Genomic DNA, 18,936 nt, shown 5'->3' with positions numbered 1-18,936 from the left:
AAAAGTTCACACACTGGGAGGCTACATTATAAAATGTGATACTCTAAATCCTAAACTGTAGTATATTGTTGAATATCAAAAAACAGTACATATACATATACTCAAACAATTATCCTGAAATGAGGTTGATCATGAAATGCCTCTAAAATACACACCAGACAATTCAGATTTCTGTAAGTAAGGTTTGTCATTTTCTCAGTTAAGGTTATTTGTTGCCCCTCTGTTGCACCTAACATTTGTTTTTGTGTGTTTTCTTTCATGATATAAATAAAAAGCTAGATTTTAAGACTCCTTTCTAAAGACTTTCTTCTCTCAAACATTGACTTAATAAATAAAGAACAATTCCAGTCAAATGTAAAGTGCAACACCACACGTGTTAATAGGAGCACATTATACGATTTTCTCATGTCTGTAGTTTAAATATTTAAAAATGACACAATAAAAGGCTGGAAAGCTGATTTTAACTCTTCACTGAATGAATTGAGTGATTTAAGTGTTTTTCTACAAGTGATTATAATGTCTCTCTTAAAAAACAACAACAAAAAAAACAAGCTAGTTCATTACTGTAAATGAGTCCAGAAAAGCTCCACATTTCTGCAACATTTAGAGCATGTTGCTCTAAATTATCTTTGTTGAAACCACCATGAAACCTCACACCTCTCATGTCAGTGAAAAACAGCTTCATTAAGACACATGTGTAAATGCTTCAGGAAATACAGGTACAAAACATTTTAAAGTCCAAATATATTTTCTCCATGAAGCTTCTTTAACAGCAATGACTACCAAATTAGTTACTAAATAAACATATGTAAGAGAAATGTTAGTCTAGCTGCTCTCTTCTTTATGAATAAAATAAAGAACATTGTTAAACTAATATCTGTAAAGAGATCCAGTCCAGTGTCCATGTAATATGTTAAAGTTATTAGAAAAATAGTTACGTAGGACTTTCAGTCTAAATCTAGTCTAAAAAAAGTCATTTTAAGGCACTAAATTTGATTATATTTTTGAAAGAACACCAAAATGTTGTATATCAGACACCCTTCAGTTTGCCCAGAAATGAAACTCACAGTATGACAAACATACTCATAATCATCATAAAAGCCATATCCATAAGAACTACTGAGACTGCACGGTCCGTTTCAATTATGTTTTGTTTGTTTTAGGATTTAGATTGGGATCTGTAGATGGGGAAGTTCAAAAAGTTTCTCAGGGTCATTACGCAGGGTTAAAGAAAATGACATGAAACAAGGCACTGTCGAAAAAATAAAAACCTGCAACTATTTTTAAGGTAAAATATTTTGTAAATAGATTGTTTTACCTTCTCACATGCTCTAATGTGCAGCTTTTCTTCATAATATCTGATTAATAATCTGAACATTTCTAGATTTTGGACTGCTTAGCCTTATAAAAATGCCAGTCCTGTCCTGTTTAATTAAGACAATAGGTGCAGATCATTACAGCGTATGTATTTAAACAATACGTTTATTGTTTTAGGGCATTTAATTGCCTCTGTATTGCTGTAACAAAGGAGCCCAAGACATTTCCAGCCCCATCTCAGAAAACTTACCCCAAACCTTTAGGGAACCTTCAGTATTAAAACTTGGTGTAACATGATCAGAAGCCAAGTTCAGAACAGATCGTACTGTAGGTATGATAACTCTCTGGCGTGACCTTACAGAAATCTGGAGTCACCAAAAGGTCACATGCCAACCAGCGGTCAGTTTTTCCTCACCTCACTTCTTCTCACATTAAGTTACATTTAGGTCTTCTTTTACCTCACACTCCGTCATCGCCTCTTCCGTTCCTGCTTGATATCAGTCTCACTGATTCCGTTGCTATCCATGCCATCCACTGTGAGGCGACCTTTGCTGTAGTGTTTAATCAGTGCTCCGGGTAAGAGGGCCACGAGGGCGATGGCGAGGAGCTGAGCCAGCGTCCCCCAGGAGAATATGTCATCCAGTGAGGAGATCTCTGAGAGGATGGCTCCGGTGCGAACACATATGAAGTTGTAGGGGATCAAACCTGAAAGCGAGAGAGTGGTGGCTGACTGATCAGTACTTGTTTTGTAGGTTTTTTAGTCTGCATGTTTCATGTTTGAAACTATGGTCTCACCTATGAACACGGAGAAAAAGAAAATATGCATAGGGATGTTGAGAACAGGACAGGTGATGTTAAGGAACCAGTTAGGAGTCATAGGGAAGAAACGAAGGAAAAGGAGGAAAAAGAACAAACTGCTGCGGTTTTCCTCCACCTGACGGAGGGAGGAGAATGGGTGAGGAGAGAAGAAGATAAAAGGAAATGTGAGAAAATTAAAACCTAGACAGCAAATGATAAAAAAGACATAGAGAGGAAACTGTAATTGGTTTGTCCTTCACTGAATAAATGATTTGCTGCGTAGTATAAAGTGAGAGAATAGGTGAGAAGGGGATTTAAAACATGCCTACCTTCCTCTGCAGCAGGGCCACCTTCTCAGGGAAGAGGTACACCACATACTGCTTTCCAAATGCTGCAGATAGCAGGAAGCAGAACGTGGAGCCTGTGGTGGTGAGCATGCAGGCCAATACCAGACCCTCCCAGGGCCCGAATATTGCACCAGCTAACATGTTCTGAGGAAGAAAAGCAGTCTCTGTTTAAAAGAAATTTGCACGTAGGAATAAGATATTTATCGGAAATCAACAAGACACAGGATTAGTTCGGATCATTGGTTTGCATTACTGTGTGTCTCACCAGAAAGGAGGAGCCAGGTATGGCAAAAGACTGTTTGTACAGGTATGCGCTACAGAAGAGCAACAGAACATAGGCGTAGTGTTGTCTTTTGTAAAACTTGAGCATCTCTGCGAGCTCCCGTAGCTCGACCAGGTCAGATGGGAACTTTAGCCTAGATGGAACAAACACAAGAATGCTGTGTGCATGGAAATACAGTATAAAAGGCAAAAACAGAGTATGTACTATTCTAACAAGTTGTGAGCTTTTTTTTTGTTTGACTACCTTTATTTTTTCAAAATGATTAAAAAAATAAATTGGTATTGATTTTTACCATTGTCTGCTCACATGTGATGCTACTTCGCTACCTGAGTACCGTGAACAATAAATGATCTGATACGTTTTAAATCACCTTCATCATCTTATTTTCTGCTTTGTGGTAATTAAAAATAAATGGAAAAATACAGTGACAGACAGCACGTACATGGCAGTATATAAGTAATCTGGATTTTATATGAGAGCCTGAAATTAAACCCCATTTACTTCTACTGCATTGGTTCAGTGGTTGAACTACAGCACCCATAGGCAAAAATGTCAGCATGACTATGATGCAATTGTTTTTTTGAGTTGTATATATAGTATTTTTTAAATTTGATAAAAAAAAAAAAACACACACACACAAAGTGTAAGAGAAGTGTAACTGTGCGCATGTGTGCACCAAAGCGAATCAGAGGGTAACAGGATATATCTGATTGAAGGACAGAAATAGTGTTGCTGCCTGTAGACTTGCGCAGAGGGTAGGAAGACACTTCTCAAAGCTCACATGCACACACAATAAAATCCCCCCAGTTGAAACTCAAGATGCCGGCTTCCTCTGCCAGCTGCTCTGGCATTCAGTGTTCCTTGTTCCCACTGGTCAGTGGACGAATATTCTGTTCTGTCATTGGTCCACAAGTTGATGATGCATGAGGGTTCAGATACATGAAACTGCATGAGTGTATGTACTGTATTCAAGCAGCTACAAGTGTCATCATGGGCACTTTTAAATTTTGCTAATACACAACCTTATGCAAAACACTCTGTATTTGCGCACACACACAACATTCATATATAGCTTTCCACTAGCTTGATATTAATATGAAGCCGGACTGTATTAGGCTGACTGTAATCTCCAGCATTAGAAGATGTGACTGGGGCTGATATATAACTATTAATTAATTTCTTGTTTCTTTCAGTGATAAATTTGGTTACAGGTTCTCACTTATTCTCATTATTCAGCCTGAACCTCTGATACAAGGAAGGATGGATCCACGCTTTCATGTTGATCACTCCAAATTCGGACCACAGCAGAAATTGAGATTTATCAGACCAGTTAACATTTTCTTCAGTGTTTTTCGAGTCACTTTTGGTGAGCTTATGTGAAGTCTATCCTCCATTTCTTGTTCTTAGCTGAGAGCAGTGCCACCCGGTGTGGTCTTCTGCTGCTGTAGCCCATGTACTTTAAAGTTTGATGTTTTGTTCATTCAGAGATGCTATTCTGCATACCTTGGTTGTAATGAGTAGTTACTTGCTTACCTATCAGCTCAATGCAGTCTGTTCATTCTCGCCTGACCGCAACAGGACATTTTCATCTAGAGAGCTGTCACTGGATATTATCTCTTGTGAGGGTGGTCAGGTGGAAAAACCCCAGTGGATCGGCAGTTTTTGAAATACTTATATCAGCCCATCTGGCACCAGCAACCATACCAACCATGTCAAAGTCACTTAAACCACCTTTCTACCCCATTGTGATGCTCAGTTTGTTCAGATTAAAGTCATTTGTAATAAAAACAATAACTCAGAAATTCTAAGATTAAAGTTACAGACTCAGAAGAAAGCAACTAAGATTTTGTAAGGAATGGCATAACCTTCCTGTGCAAGCATCTGATCACATCTCCATCTTCCATGTATCGTACCTGCAGTGGATGACCCTGAAGTTAAAATGATACTTTACAACACAAAAAAGTAAGTGCGTCTGGACTTTCAAAATCCACTGCTGTATACTGGAGCTAAACAAAATGGGGAAAAAATTATGTACTGATGTTGATGGGGTGATAGTTTGTTTAGCTGCACATCCTCACTAATGTCTTTATGGAGCATTCTCTGTGTATGTAGAGTAGTGGAGTAGATATAACATTGCAGAGGCTGTGCGATATGACCAAAATCTCATATCCCGATATAAGAATTCTATCGTCCCGATAATGATATAAATCACAAAAATTTAACATTTTCTGTAAATTCTGTGAATCTCGTGCAGCTCGACTTGCGGGAAGTGTTTCCTGCTGCGCGTCATGTAGCTGGAGTCGAGTGTTTTAACAGAGGCATGAAACTATACATTTTTAGACATAAGTTGTAACGGCCACCGTTTTCTTTGTGAGTATTTATTACATGGCGTGCTGCAGGGAAAAGCCTGTTCTAACGTTTGAGTCTAAGGTTTATTTTTTAGCACCTGGCGGCTCTTTTTTACTTCTCATCAGACAACACTACTTCTCATCCGTAAATAAAAATAGAAATTTTTATTGAAAACGTCACCTCACCAGATCCACTCACGCTATGCTTTTACTTTATAAGTAACAAAATATGGGTAATATCATTTTACTGGGAGTGCACCCTTTCTCTCTCCAACACACACACATACACACTCAAGGATCCTACTCTTGGCTTCAGAGTGCATTGGTCTGCGTTATTCTATCATCTCTAGACAACCTCACACTTGACCGTCTGGCACATTACAACATATCAGTTTCATAACTCTCTCTCTCTCGCTCTCTCTCTCACACACACACACACACACACACACACACACACTGAGACACACACACTGAGACACACATATAGAAAATAAATCACTTCAAAACACTAATACACACACACATACACACTTAGAAGTGAGTTAATCGGTCCAGTATAGCTTGGGTCCAGTATGTACTTGAGGAGACATGATGTAAATATCAAGCAGATAATATTTTAGTGCAACAATAACAATAATAATAATAAATTATTAATGTGATACTTATTGTAGATGTGATACTTTAAAAACAAATATCCTTTATTTAAGGCATATATAATTTTAGACCTTCATATCTTTAGATGAGTTCACATCATGTTCCAACTAATTCAACGATGGGAAGGTTATATGTCACTACTGCTTTGGTTTCCAAGATGGGGGGAGGCCAGGGAATCCCCAAGGAATTTTAAGACAGACTTTAGGGGTGTCATAAAACAAATGTATCCAGGAATTATTTTATTTCACTTTCCTCCTGACTAAAAATGTCTCAGATAAAAGCGTGTAAGTAAAAAAAGAAAAAGATTTCTCTGCACTAAAGCCACAACCCACAACCTTCTCTCAACCAAGATTTTCTGCTTATGAAGAGTATTAGCACCGTGCTTTGGTGAAAAATGCCTGCAGTCCAAATTCAGATTATAGGCAGATATATTTTAAAGAATGGAGCACCATAAGTACCAGCTTTGTCAAAGACACCCAATAATACTGATAATAAGGAACAGGTTAATGTAATACTGCTATGATAATTGACTTACCTGCATATCCATCAGTAACACCAAGTGGCTCTATTAACTGAAAGTAATATTTTTGCCCAAACTTGAATTCTGCATGTAAAGTATGTAAAGTTTCCTTACCTGTACTCCTGGACCTCCTCGTGCTCCCCCTGGGAGCCAGGCTGGAGCTGCTTGGGTCCCGGGGGAAGATGCGTGGACAGCAGGTAGAGGTAGACACTTGCCGCCCCGACAACTGCAGCCAGTCCCGTTAAGGAGCGCATGTTGCTCCCTACAGAAACTCCGTGATCACCGGATAAAACTCCGCTGACAACTCGGGCTGAATTTAAGCAAAGGGGAAAACCGCCGATGAGATAAAGTCGACGTGCTGCGGTTCAGTTGGACGGCAGCGAAAAAAGTGGGTGTCGCTTACCGAGAACCAGGCTACGGTGACGGCTGACATTCTGGCCGGTGTTCGGCACACGGATCACATGGCAGCCGGGCAAACTTTCTTTAGACTGATGGAAAAGAAGCTTTGTGCCCACAGTTTCTCCCCCAACACGTCTTATTTAAAATAACACCAAAAATTCATCCCAACAGGTCGTAATAATCAGGATGAGTTAATGGTCGGTATATATCTACAGTTGCACTTATGCGACCAGCCACCAGGGGGCGCTAAAGTCCACGATGAGTTCAGAGTAAGACGATACGATCTGATATTGTGCAATGGTAGTATTTATAGAGCAGGATCCTAACTGTGTATCATTCAGATTTAAACGCTAGGTTATAACAGTAATAATAATAATAGTTGTTATTCATACATATATAAATACAATAAAGACACTTAAAGCAGTCACACTGGCAACATTTTAAAGCATGCATATATATATATATATATATATATATATATATATATATATATATATATATATATATATATATAATATACCTTTTTTTCATCTTTACAATGCAAAAGTTTTGTTCTTGCAAGTCTCTGTTTAGTGGATTTATATTCTTCTGCAAGGTCCTATGCATTTTATATATTATAAAAGGTAGCAATACTGCAGGAAGGTTTGATCAACCTAATTAAGGTTAAAGTTCTTCATTTGTTTTCCATAGCATACATGTGAGTTCTCTGAGGTAAAGATCAAAAACAAAGTAACGTACCTTTTATTTTACTAATTATTTACCATATAAGAAAATGTATTCTTATAATAATCTAAATTAGAGCATTGTAAATTAGGAATTAAAGATATCAGATTATCCTTTTAAATCCAAGTTGAACTTTATTATTTTTCTGTATATAATATAACACAAAATATTTACATTAGCATTATTTGTATGATTGCCATGTTTGTTTATTCAGCATGCCTTGGGTGGGAGCCACATTTATAAGAAGCTTTTGAAAACCTCTCTTTTCTGTCATGGATCATCAGGTTTCCCTGCAATAAAAAAAACAAAAAATCATTAAGTCACAAACACTACTTCCACACCAAGTACAACCAACATATACTCTGAGAAAGGTTTAGTCTGTTATCCTGAACTCTACAACTTTCTGGTTTCATAGTTGTTCGAGGTCTAAGTAAATACATTTCTGGTAAGTTTATGTACAGCACACCTGTCAGTACTTTCAAAATTGTGCTGAGGTGCAACCCTGAGGTACTGCATGTACAGTTTTTTATGGCAACTTCATGGCCATAGTGGTAAAGACTTTAAACACAAACACACTTCTTTTCATATCTTAGTGAGGACATCTACTTGACTTTATGTTTTCCCTAGCCACTTACCATAACCATCACAAGTGAATGGCTAACTCTAACCCTTAGCCTAAACCTAACCATAGCCTAACTGTAACCCTGACACTAAACCACATTTTGAGCCTTAAACATGTCTCCAAACTCGTGGGGCTGGGCATTTTGTCCCCATAAGGGCTGTTGGTCCCCACAAGTATAGTAGCATTCCAATTTTTGGTCCTTACAAAGATATCTAAACATGGTACACACACACACACACACACACACACACACACACACACACACACACACACACACACACACACACACAAATGTGAGCAAACACAAAACTATTCTTAGTCAACATACCTCCTGCGCAAGAAAAAAAAAAAAAACATACCTCCTGCGTTTTCTGGTATAAATGGCTTCAAAGTTCCATCTCTCTCTAGCTCGTGTAGGGCTATGTAATCTGGAATGACTGTAAGATTGAAACCATCATAAACAAACTTAGTGTTTAGTAAGGGCTGTTTGAGTATTCTCTAAGTCATACACACAGGTCTTACCTTTAGAGTCCTCATTGGGATAAGCAGGCATCACTGTAAGTCCGACCACAAGAACAAGGATCAGGAGCACAATATGAGCTTTCATTTTCTACAGGAGAAATGAGGTTTAGTGTAGTCCTTTGGCTTCAATTCCACATTAAGGGGAGAAAAACAGATTTTTAATAATAGCTCATCTTACCTTTTTATTCACGAGCAGTAGCCTCTCAATGGGTCTTTAAAGTTATAACTGCTGTTTACAGTGTCTCAGACTGACTTATAAACCAGTCCAGCAGGACTTAAGCTAGGTGTGCACATGTCAGAAGCATCTTAAAAATCTACCCAGGTCAGTTTTGGGAAATAAAGTGTTCTAAAAATAAATCACATGTTCCCTGTATTCAAAAGCACAGAGCTTGGCGAACTGAACTAAACTGCTCACACTGATATGAGGTATTTGACTGGGTTAGCAATAAAGAGCACTCAAAGCAAACATACTGACGCTAAATAAAAACAATGATTGTGAAATAAAAGACTTGAAACTAAGCTTCAATTTAAATTTGCACGTATAAGCAAGGCAAATAGGAGTTGAAACTATTCATCTACAGTCACTCTGTTTTAATGTTACAAAAAGTCAAACCCTTTTTAAAGTAATCACGAAAACCTGTGTTTTTGTTACAATGAGATCCACCAAAAGGGCTCCGTATAAACGACTCCTTCTGTAATTCCTAGTATTCTATGTTGCAACTTGTAAACAGTAGATGAACAGATACATCATGACTGCATATTTTTCAGCAGTGTAACTATGTAGCTCTAAAAAAAAAAAGAAATAGAAAAAGTGTGCCATTTGCATGTTGTTTTTCATTTCCCCAGATGACTGCAATTTAGAAACAGAGTAACTTCATATTTATCAAAGATTTTGTTTTGTCAAAGAGCTTGTTTTTCTTAGAGTAAAATGAGACTCCCCTCCTCCGCAGTTCTGTAAAAAAGTCAATACAAACTCAGAAAATCTCCCTGTGACTCTTCAGCTAACCTCTCCAAATATCTTATTGTCAATACTATTATTATTACTTTTGTAACTGCTATTGTTTTTGCAGAATAACATACCAGACAAAAACAAAATGTAGAAGAGAATAGTATGAAGTTAGAAGATGTCAAGGTGTGTGGAGTGTAAGGCTGAGGATTCAAATGCAGAACACAAGAGGTCGACTTCAGCAAAAAGTGAGCCTTTAATATGGTTTATAAGAGAAAGTCTAAAATAGCAGAGAAAAGTCCAGAAAGTAAAGAAACAATAATCCAATAACCACAATGAGTGAGGCTAACAGTATGCTGAGCACAGGGAACAAACACGGAGTAGATGCTGTGAAAAAGTATAAAGGCTGATTAGGGAATGTCCAACAGCAGAGTAAGGACTGGCAAGGACAATCAGGCAGATGAGAGCAACACTACACAGGGCATGAGAGAAACAAATCTTCACTGTAAAATAGGAAAAAATACAATGGGTACTAACACTTAACATGTATGAAAGAACATGAAGACTAACACTTAACACAAAAAGATGTGACAGAGAGAGGAGCAGATAGGGAAATGCTCAGGGAACTTAAACATCTACCAAAAACACGGAAAATAATAACACAAAATCCACAGAATCACAACAGCCACACCGAGGAAAATGTCAGGTTAAAATAACCCATAATTAGCCAACTTTTAAAAATCTGTTTAGAAAAAAATGGATAAATCTAATCACAAGTTTGAATTTGCAAATGTCACACTGATGCAATATTTCAACATTGTAGAGCCTCTAATGTGGGCCTTGCTAGTGTTTGCTCAAAAAACAATTTATTTAGATTATGATTGGTTACACATGTAAACCATCAAAATTGTATTTACTTACAGAGAATGCACCTGCAAAGTAATGCAATCCTAGCTGAACAATTAAGTTAAAGACTGAGACACTTTAACTAAGAAAGAATTCACACAGTTCCTATTAACTGCATTAAATCAGACAAATTTAATGATCTTTCCATTTTACCTTTTGTTTAATCTTATAAAGGTGTGACACATTCCTCCTCTGATACAGAACGTTGTGTAGTTCAGTGTTTCCCAACCGTTCCACCTGATTAGTACTCTAAGCAATCGGCATGAGTAACGGGCAGGATAATTACCTTCTCTTCCTGCTCTAATTAAATGGTTTGCCAACTGCCAGTGAAACAAAGACAAAGAAGCAATTGCGTAATAGTCATGCTGTGAGACGCGTAATAGCAATAGATAAAATTTTTTTTTTTTTTTAAAAGTAGTCAATCTGACCTGGGTCCTGGAGAAAATTCTGACCCAGATGAAGGCCCTAGCATGAGTAGCGATCAGAAGAAAGCAAAAAAGGTATACTGGGGACAAACCAAGCCAATTCCGCTATACCTAATGCACGGGAAAAAATATAATATGCTTTTTGTGACATTTTTGTTTGGTGGTGTGCTGTTTTCTAATGTAAAATAAGTGCCGTGGCTCCAAAAGGTCGGGAATCACTGCTGTAGTTAGATAAATGTTCTCACCATTCTGTGTAGACTATTTTGTTCTGCAGCGCCCCCTAGTGGATAAATGTAAAACTGGCTTATCATAATGTCTGATTTTTAAATATTCTTCCGAGACCCAGCATATTCATTCATGGTCATTTGTCATTTTGGTCTTTATAACTTTTGACTTATTGGAGCTACCCTACTAAGTCCTGATGTGCCTAATTGTGGAATTTCCTGGTCTTTCTGATGATATCTCATGTGTTTGGGTGGTCTCTTTCAGTTCCGAAGAGACAGGAAATCACAAAAACGTTCAACAGGAAGATACTTTTTTCCTCGGTTCTCAGGAGAATATGGTCAAAATACATAATTGGTTTAAATGTGCCTGTCTGAATCTTTGCTAGCCTGGGTGATTCTATCACGTTTGTTATGTGGCTTATACATCTTCTCATAAAACCCATCATTTTTATTTCATATTATTTTTACAAATGATTTTACTCTATACTTTTTCTATAGTATATAGAAGTCAGAAAAATGAAAGAGAGGAAAATAAGTAAACATGAATAGTGCAGAAACTTTGAAATGGCAGACAAAAACGTTTTATTACAACATATGGTAATCCATCAGAGAAAATTACTCTTGACTGAATGCTTAAAATCTTAAAAGCAGTACTGAGATTCTAACGTAATGAAGTAAATGTTGTGAGTGGCTCGTTTCCAGGTGCTAATTTGAGCCAAAAGACAACCAGTGATTAACTAGAACCCTTAAGAACAGCTTGAAACAGTCAAGAAAATGGTATCCTTTAGTAAAATCTGTCATCACAAGGCATTTAACAGGGATTCAGTTACAATAGCATGCTTTTACCCACATCATAAAATCAGTACATCACCAGAGATTTAGCTCAAAGCAGCAGATTGGTTGCCTTGAGATAATTATGGCTACAATGTTCAAGCTAACAGTCTGGGGGCTAATAGGCACATCTTTAACTAAAACACTATGTCACACGTAAAGATAATTTTAAAAAAATTGTCAATTTCTCAAATTAAACTAACATTGAAAAAAAATGTTATTAAAGCTCAGCCTTTAGTGGCTTCCTGCTTCAATAACTGGTGAATGATGATGTTGTCTACAGGTCTTAGTGTCTCCAGGATAGCCCCAATTTTAACTCTAAACACTTCATTCAAACATTTTGTGTATTTGTGACACATATAGTAAATTATATAACATATGTACACAGACACCTGAGGTGATAGATCAGGTTGCCTGGTGACCATAATGCAGGTATATTCATATTTTGTGCACCAACAGTGGCTGTCTGGGTTTTTGTTCCGTTTTGGTTAAGTTAGAAAAGTTTGTGATTTGTTCTGCTTTTATCCATCCGGGCTGTTCAGAGATAACACCCACATTGTAAAAATCCCCCTCTGAACATGTCTATGTCATGGTAACTGTACCATGTTTGTTGTACTTTAAAGAATTTCCCAACTTATTATGTTTCAAACTCAAACACAAAATAAATAATGAACAATTTAGATTTCTTTGGAAACTAATTGCCCTGATGTTTCCCCACATCTCATTAACAGAATGGAGTGTGTAATGATTGCATGGTCCATTTGAAAGAATGGCTGCAGATATATATTAAAATAACAACATTATCTCTCCGTTATTAACTTATTTACCGTTTTAATGCTGACTAATTATTAATTGGCAAAATTGTTCACTACAGATGCTTCCGACTGGCTTTACTTCCCCTTTGCTCAACTCAATTTATGTACAGCTGATGCATTTTAGCTCATATCTATTGCTTTGTTTCTGATTAGGAAATGATGCATAAATGGTGAAACATCGAAAACATTTGTATCTGGATTTACTTTGTTTACACTTTAAGCAGTTTGCTCAGCAACAGTCAGCTCTGATGCATATTAGTGTAAATGACCACCAATACACAGCATTACCAGATCACCCAAACCACCTGCTAATGGGATGCATTTGACCACATATCTGCTGTTGTATAAACTAATTTCCCCTGATGCATCTACAGCAAAATAACAAGGAAATACTGTATCAAGGACACAATGATAATTTTCTTTTGTCTTGTCTTGAACCATTTTGCAATTCTAACACTTGGAACAGTCCATACATGTTTGTCACCTTAAACATTTTTAAATAATGCCTGTAAAAGAAGTCTGGTGCCTGTCAGGCAGAATGATGTAATAACCTTTCAAGGGGACCCTTTGATTTACAAGTACCAGCAGAAACTTTGCAGCTGACAGTTACATGTTTAAATGTTGAGATACTGTAGCGGAAACATTTTTTTAGAATCAAATGCGAAAGGCTTTGCATATTACAAAAAATCTTACTGGGTCACTCTGTCTCAAATCATCGTTGTCCTTCAGCTCAGCCATCTTTGACTTTCCTAAAAATATTCATGGTTTGCATATATGCCATGATTGCTATGACATTTTGCTTTCATGCTATGACATTTTGCCCCCAAAACCATCTCACGTTGTCAAAGACCACTATTGACAAAGTAATTTAAATGTTCAAAATTTAATGTAAAATGAAACACACAGAATGCTTTTTGACCTAAAAATGCTATTTTCACTAAACTTCCATGCTGTTTTAAATTTTTCATTGTGTTTAGGATACGTGCCTGAATATTACACTAATGTGTAAATTAATGTTGTTGTTTTTAAAATCTAGAAAGGTATTTAATATCTTAAGGTAAAATTTCACAACAATTATCATACAGAATATATCCAAACTTTGAACATTTCGTCGAAAACAAAGGTGGCTGAAAAGAGAAGTTACTAGAAATTTAATGAGTTAAGATGGAATGACCCAAAAAGTTTCCACATCAGTTTATTTTGTTCATTAGTAATTAGTTTAGTGGCTATCGCAAGCCATGTGTTGCTCACCTGTGTGCAATACAGAGAACATTTGTAACGGTTTAAGCCAAGTGAATTATTTTATGAGAGCAGAACAAGAACAACAACGCAGAAGCATCCCTTATGAGTGAATAATGTAATAAAGTCTACAGTTTACTGTGTTTCTTCTCCGTTGCATCAACCCAACCTCGACAAGAGGAGAGCTCCAAGCTACATTTTGCTGCTGGGATCCAGTTACAGCATTGACATTAAAACCAGAGCCCTTGATTGGAAGAATTATGACAACTTATACAGCTGGACAAGTTGAACTCCTCTCTGGTGATGACAGATTCAAATGACATGCTAGCAATGTTTTCTATAGCATCATCATGGTGCTAAAAGGTAATACAAATATACCTGGAAAAATGGCATGTTGATAATTCCTTGTCCAGGTAGTTCCCCTGTTATACACAGCCATTTCATCACAAACTCCTTCTAATCAAACTACCACAACCAACAAACTAACACTGGAGGTTGCCATAAACCACGCTACTGTCTGCACACACTATAGAGATTGTAAATCAGCAGTGGTGTGCTGGTAGTTGACATGTTCTATATAACATCAGAGCTAAGTACAGTTTTTTCCCAAAACATTTCTAAATACGAAGATATGTGACATCACAGCAAAATAAACTCAGGGATGGTACTGAGTGTGCTTGTGTATACCTTAAACTAGACTACTAAAACCCACATCTATACTGTTCATACTCTTTCTTGTAAAGACAAACTCAATTTCCTGTTGTCTATGACATGATGGATAAATGTAAATGCATTTGTTTGGAAGCGATTCAGACTAAACTCCACACAAGACACACAACTCTTGTATCAGTCCTACTTCAAGGAGACGATAACAGTCAACACATGGCAAAACTAAACTAAACAACATAGAGGAGAGCCATTGAGAGAAGTTGCCATTCCAGGAACTTTGCAGTATAATGCAGTTCTTGAGTTTTATTTTGTCCATAGTCAAACAACAGTAAAATGGTTGAAAGCTGGAGTTTTGACTGCACTGCAGTCAAGCTTCAGCCTCTTCAGGTCTTTGCAACCGTGTGGAAGAAATGCACATCTTTTGGACCATCGTTTGGTGTCACAGCTGCTAATGAAAGCTATTTTCCACACATCCCAAGTGTTTGTTTAATTCACCAAGCCCACAGGTGAGAGAAACAAATTAACTGTCCTATGAGATCTGGTTCGCAGGGAGTTGCTGGGAGTTGCCATCATCCCCCCTCTCTGATTGGTGTTTATAAAGGTCACATGGCATGAGAGGGAGGGGCTGTCCCTGCTCTGGCAGCATTGACTCATAAGGTGGTGCTGCCTCCAGTGGGAAGGAGATGGATGCAAGATGTTGATGCTCCTGCTCTTGCAGTCCCAGTGGGTAGTGGGAGGGAGAAAACCAGGCAGCACTGGCTGAGGTCTCTCCGCAGTGTGGGGAAGGATCTGTAAGGGAGTAGCAAGGCCGTTCATCCTGCTCTGCTCCCCCCTGACAGGGGTCCACCAATGAGTAAGGAGGTGGGTCATCTGTAGGGATGTAGATCTGAGTCGAACCTGGACCGACACACTCATCATAGCTACAGGCAAAAGGACAAAAATGAAAAAGTTAGATAAATTACAGAACATTGATTTTATATCATAACATCAGTTACTAAGTTATGTTCTTCTTTGCCATTTGTGCATGTGGGTGTCTGGAGGTGGTTTTCTTTTCTCTTTATTATTTTTTTTAGCTTACTCCAAGTGCAGGCACATAAAATGTATCCTTCCCAACACAGGAAAAATGATAGCAACTGCAAAATAACTCATACTTAAAGGGAGTAATCTGCTCAAACTCTTAATGGGCATTTTGTAAAGAAACATGTCTTTAGCAAATTTACAGTTGTGCTGACAAATGGTTCATGTCAGGTAGTGCGCTTGCTGAACTCTCCCAATGCTTATCTTTTTAATAAGCCGGCTTTTAATCTGCTATTTCATGATAGCTTGATGCCATTGCCTTATTTTCTATGTTCAAATACATCCATCCATAATAGAAATTCACAGGAGAATACCATAGGAGACAAGATGGACCCCTCCCACCATCAGACATGAGCTGTTGCACTGAGACATTCAGTTTCAAATATAAAGACAGTTTTAACTATGCACAATCAAGCAATATCTACAATGTGCTCTATATAAAACCATCTAAAACATACATTTGGAAGATAAATAGGCAAGACACAAAAAAATATAAACCTGCAGAATTCAGCTGTAGTCTAGAAAAGGTTTATGTATCTTTAATGCAAATTTTAAATACAGTTGTTCAGTGTTCTGGTAGGGAAAACCAAAGATGCACACTGTTGGCACTCAGGACTGAGCTGTTAATGAAGCCATAATATTGTTTTGCTTGACTAGTGACTCTATACATGCATAGCTGCAGTTATTAAGTCTTAATGAAAAGTGAGATTAAAGTTCCATGGCTTTTGTCAAAATATTCACTTAAGGTTTATAAGTGGGCTTAATCCATGTAAAGAAAACTGGAAATTCAACCTTAAAATTATGAAAGATTTCTGCAGGTTAGATGGATTATAACTGAATAAAAGACAAACAAAATACAAGCCAATGTAAAACGTTTCTTGTTTGACAGCAACTGCGTCATGTTGATGCTGGAAAGATGCAAAGCATGGGCACAATGACGTGACTGGTTCAGCTGCTGTTGTTCTGATCATTGCTCTGCCACTGCAAACCATGAGGAGCCCTAGAATTTTTATTTTATAAAATAGCCCTGTGGAAGTAATGGTAGATGAGAATGGGCCGTAGGAAGAGGTAAATCAGTGTAACTTAATCAGCACAGTGGTTAACAACATCAATACACAGCAGTGCCACACATGTGTGTATGAGTTTCTTTCTTTCTTTTTCAATTTCATTTTAGTTCAATTCAATTTTATTTATACAATACCAAATCACAACAGCAGTTGCCTCAAGGCGCTTCATATTCTACAATAATAGAAAGAAAACGGAGAAAACCCCAACAATCACATGACCTCCTATAAGTAAGCGCTTAAGCGATAGTTTCTTTCACGTTAAATTTGTGTCTTTCTGTGTATAGAAAAAGTGAGTGAGAGCTACTTCCGCCATGATGTGAAGATAACAGCTAATGTTCACTCCAGTTGAACATTAGCTGACGTCATTAGCTGTTTCCGGGTCAAAACTCTTCAGGTCTCAAAGTCAAACAAACACTGCGGCATCACTAAGAGTTAGAAAACTTTTCAAATAATGTAAATATGTAAGAAAATTGTGTATGTTTCTGTTCCGTGTCCTGTGTACTGTTTGTTTGTATATTTGTCTTTTTGGCTGCTGTTACAACCAAATTTCCCCTTGTGGGACAATTAAAGGATTATTCTATTCTATTCTATTCTATTCTAAATTCTTTCATCTTTAATGACATGATCAGTGTTGCTGCTTTACCAGGTGTAACAATTAAGTTTGACATCCAGGCATCCATAAAAACAGGATTTATTAAGTTTAACAGAATTTGAAGTTAGCAGGGAGTTAGCTTGCTAGTTTCCATCTAAGGTCTATATACCATGCTCTGACTGAGAGATTTCTGAAAAATTAAAACGTACAGCTCTGCTATCTCTTCCGACATAAATGAAGATAGAAAACTAAACAGTGATGTTTGTAGGGTTACTGAAGTTGGGCTTGCTGGTATATAATGATGTGCTACATGGTGGCTAGCTACATGGCTATGGTTAGCATAATATAAACACATGAAGCTGGAAGATGAACACAATCACTTTTTTCCACTTGATAAAAGTTAACATGAGGAGAAATATAATACAAAAAACATAATATAGAAAAATAAAGTTTTCTGCGATGGCTTTAGTTATAATTATTTATTATTAAATATTGTTTATCATTTATCATTTATCATTTATCGTCTTTCTCTTCTCTTTCTCACACCCCCATATAACTCAGGGTTTCAATAAATATATTCATGTGGATTATTTTCACTTGCCTCATGCTAAGAAATCTGACTGTAAACATCAGTGGCATGACAGCACGTTGAGGTGAAAATTGAAGACAGAGGGAAAGTGAGCGCTAGGCACGATGAGGTGTTGTAACACACTCTAAATCCCTGTGTCTCTTGTCTCTGAGGAGCTATATGCTGCTCTGTTCCCACTGTGTCTGTTTCTGCAAACACCTCACACTAGATAATGAATGAGGTGTTTTACACCTTTGTGTGTTCACTAGCATGTGTGTTAGCAGGGTGTGGCAGAATAAATAATAATTCGCCCCCTCTGGGAGACTTGCTGGGAGCTGCACAACTGCTTTTCTGTTTGTTGTTTTGTTTGTTTTTATCTGCTGCTTGTTTCTATTTAAAGTCCAGACATATCATGTAAATGAAATTCAATATCAAGGTATTAATTTATTAATAACTTAAGGATGCTGTTGCTTGGTGGCAAACAAACACATTGACACAATCCTCATGCTACAGTTTGGGAAATCCATGTTTCAACGTTTTTCCTGCATAGGCTGGCTGCTTCTGTCAATTAAGGCTAGGTTTATCTACTAGTTATTTTGCTATTTTATGCAGCTGTATGGAGGTTTGCTTTACAACAAAGCAACCCCCCCAAACTTTCACATGCAACCAATAAGTGAAGCCTGTCAAAAGCAATGGATGAAGTAGTTTGCCACTGATACAAGTGTGAAGAATGTTGCTTTTTCATTTTTCCTATTAACAGTCATGGTTTATTTAAACCCAGATATTTCCCAGACTTCTAACCTTGACCTAAAAGATTTTGTCTTAACATTTGTCACAGTAGAAAAAGAAGTCAAATGCACACGCATGTCAGCAGAAAGGGAGGACCTCTGGCATGTATTCATGCAATGGTTATGACGCTCTACAGAGCTGAACACCACACAGCTCTTGCTTACAGCATATGGTCTCTGTGTGTCAGTGCAAGTGTGTGTATTTGTGTGTGTAAAGCCAGCATGTTTCTGCTCTTTACCACTGTGAGAGGTTCTT

At 37.4% G+C, this 18,936-nt stretch overlaps 2 protein-coding genes and 1 long non-coding RNA gene across 3 annotated transcripts in view; all 3 read right to left on the bottom strand.

The window, feature by feature from the left end:
* Window positions 1-278: 278 nt before the first annotated feature.
* LOC146560773 (transmembrane protein 41A-B-like) lies at window positions 279-6,882 on the bottom strand. Its single transcript, XM_085296212.1, has 6 exons — window positions 6,671-6,882; window positions 6,382-6,577; window positions 2,728-2,878; window positions 2,445-2,606; window positions 2,113-2,251; window positions 279-2,022 (listed from the first exon to the last, which is right to left on the bottom strand). Exons 2-6 carry the CDS (start codon window positions 6,519-6,521, stop codon window positions 1,787-1,789), a joined length of 828 nt encoding a protein of 275 aa, XP_085152338.1. The 5' UTR covers window positions 6,522-6,577; window positions 6,671-6,882; the 3' UTR covers window positions 279-1,786.
* Window positions 6,883-7,510: 628 nt separating this feature from the next.
* LOC146560772 (uncharacterized) lies at window positions 7,511-8,802 on the bottom strand. Its single transcript, XR_014888018.1, has 4 exons — window positions 8,712-8,802; window positions 8,534-8,621; window positions 8,371-8,448; window positions 7,511-7,679 (listed from the first exon to the last, which is right to left on the bottom strand). It is a non-coding gene; the product is annotated as an uncharacterized LOC146560772 (long non-coding RNA).
* A 2,797-nt stretch (window positions 8,803-11,599) lies between these two features.
* bean1 (brain expressed, associated with NEDD4, 1) overlaps window positions 11,600-18,936 on the bottom strand; it is a 56,350-nt gene continuing 49,013 nt past the window's right edge. Inside the window, exon 5 of the mRNA XM_085296209.1 lies at window positions 11,600-15,508. Within this exon, the coding sequence (XP_085152335.1) occupies window positions 15,118-15,508 (391 nt within the window). The 3' untranslated portion in view covers window positions 11,600-15,117. The remainder of the gene's footprint in view (window positions 15,509-18,936) is intronic.

The sequence above is a fragment of the Mchenga conophoros genome, linkage group LG13, assembly GCF_057382185.1.
Source record: "Mchenga conophoros isolate Kocher_MC1m ecotype Shallow Benthic linkage group LG13, M_conophoros_male_GT1.1, whole genome shotgun sequence".
NCBI classification, from domain to species: Eukaryota; Metazoa; Chordata; class Actinopteri; order Cichliformes; family Cichlidae; genus Mchenga; species Mchenga conophoros.
Note: the sequence above shows the minus strand (reverse complement) of the source record. Positions and strands in the feature narration are given on the sequence as shown.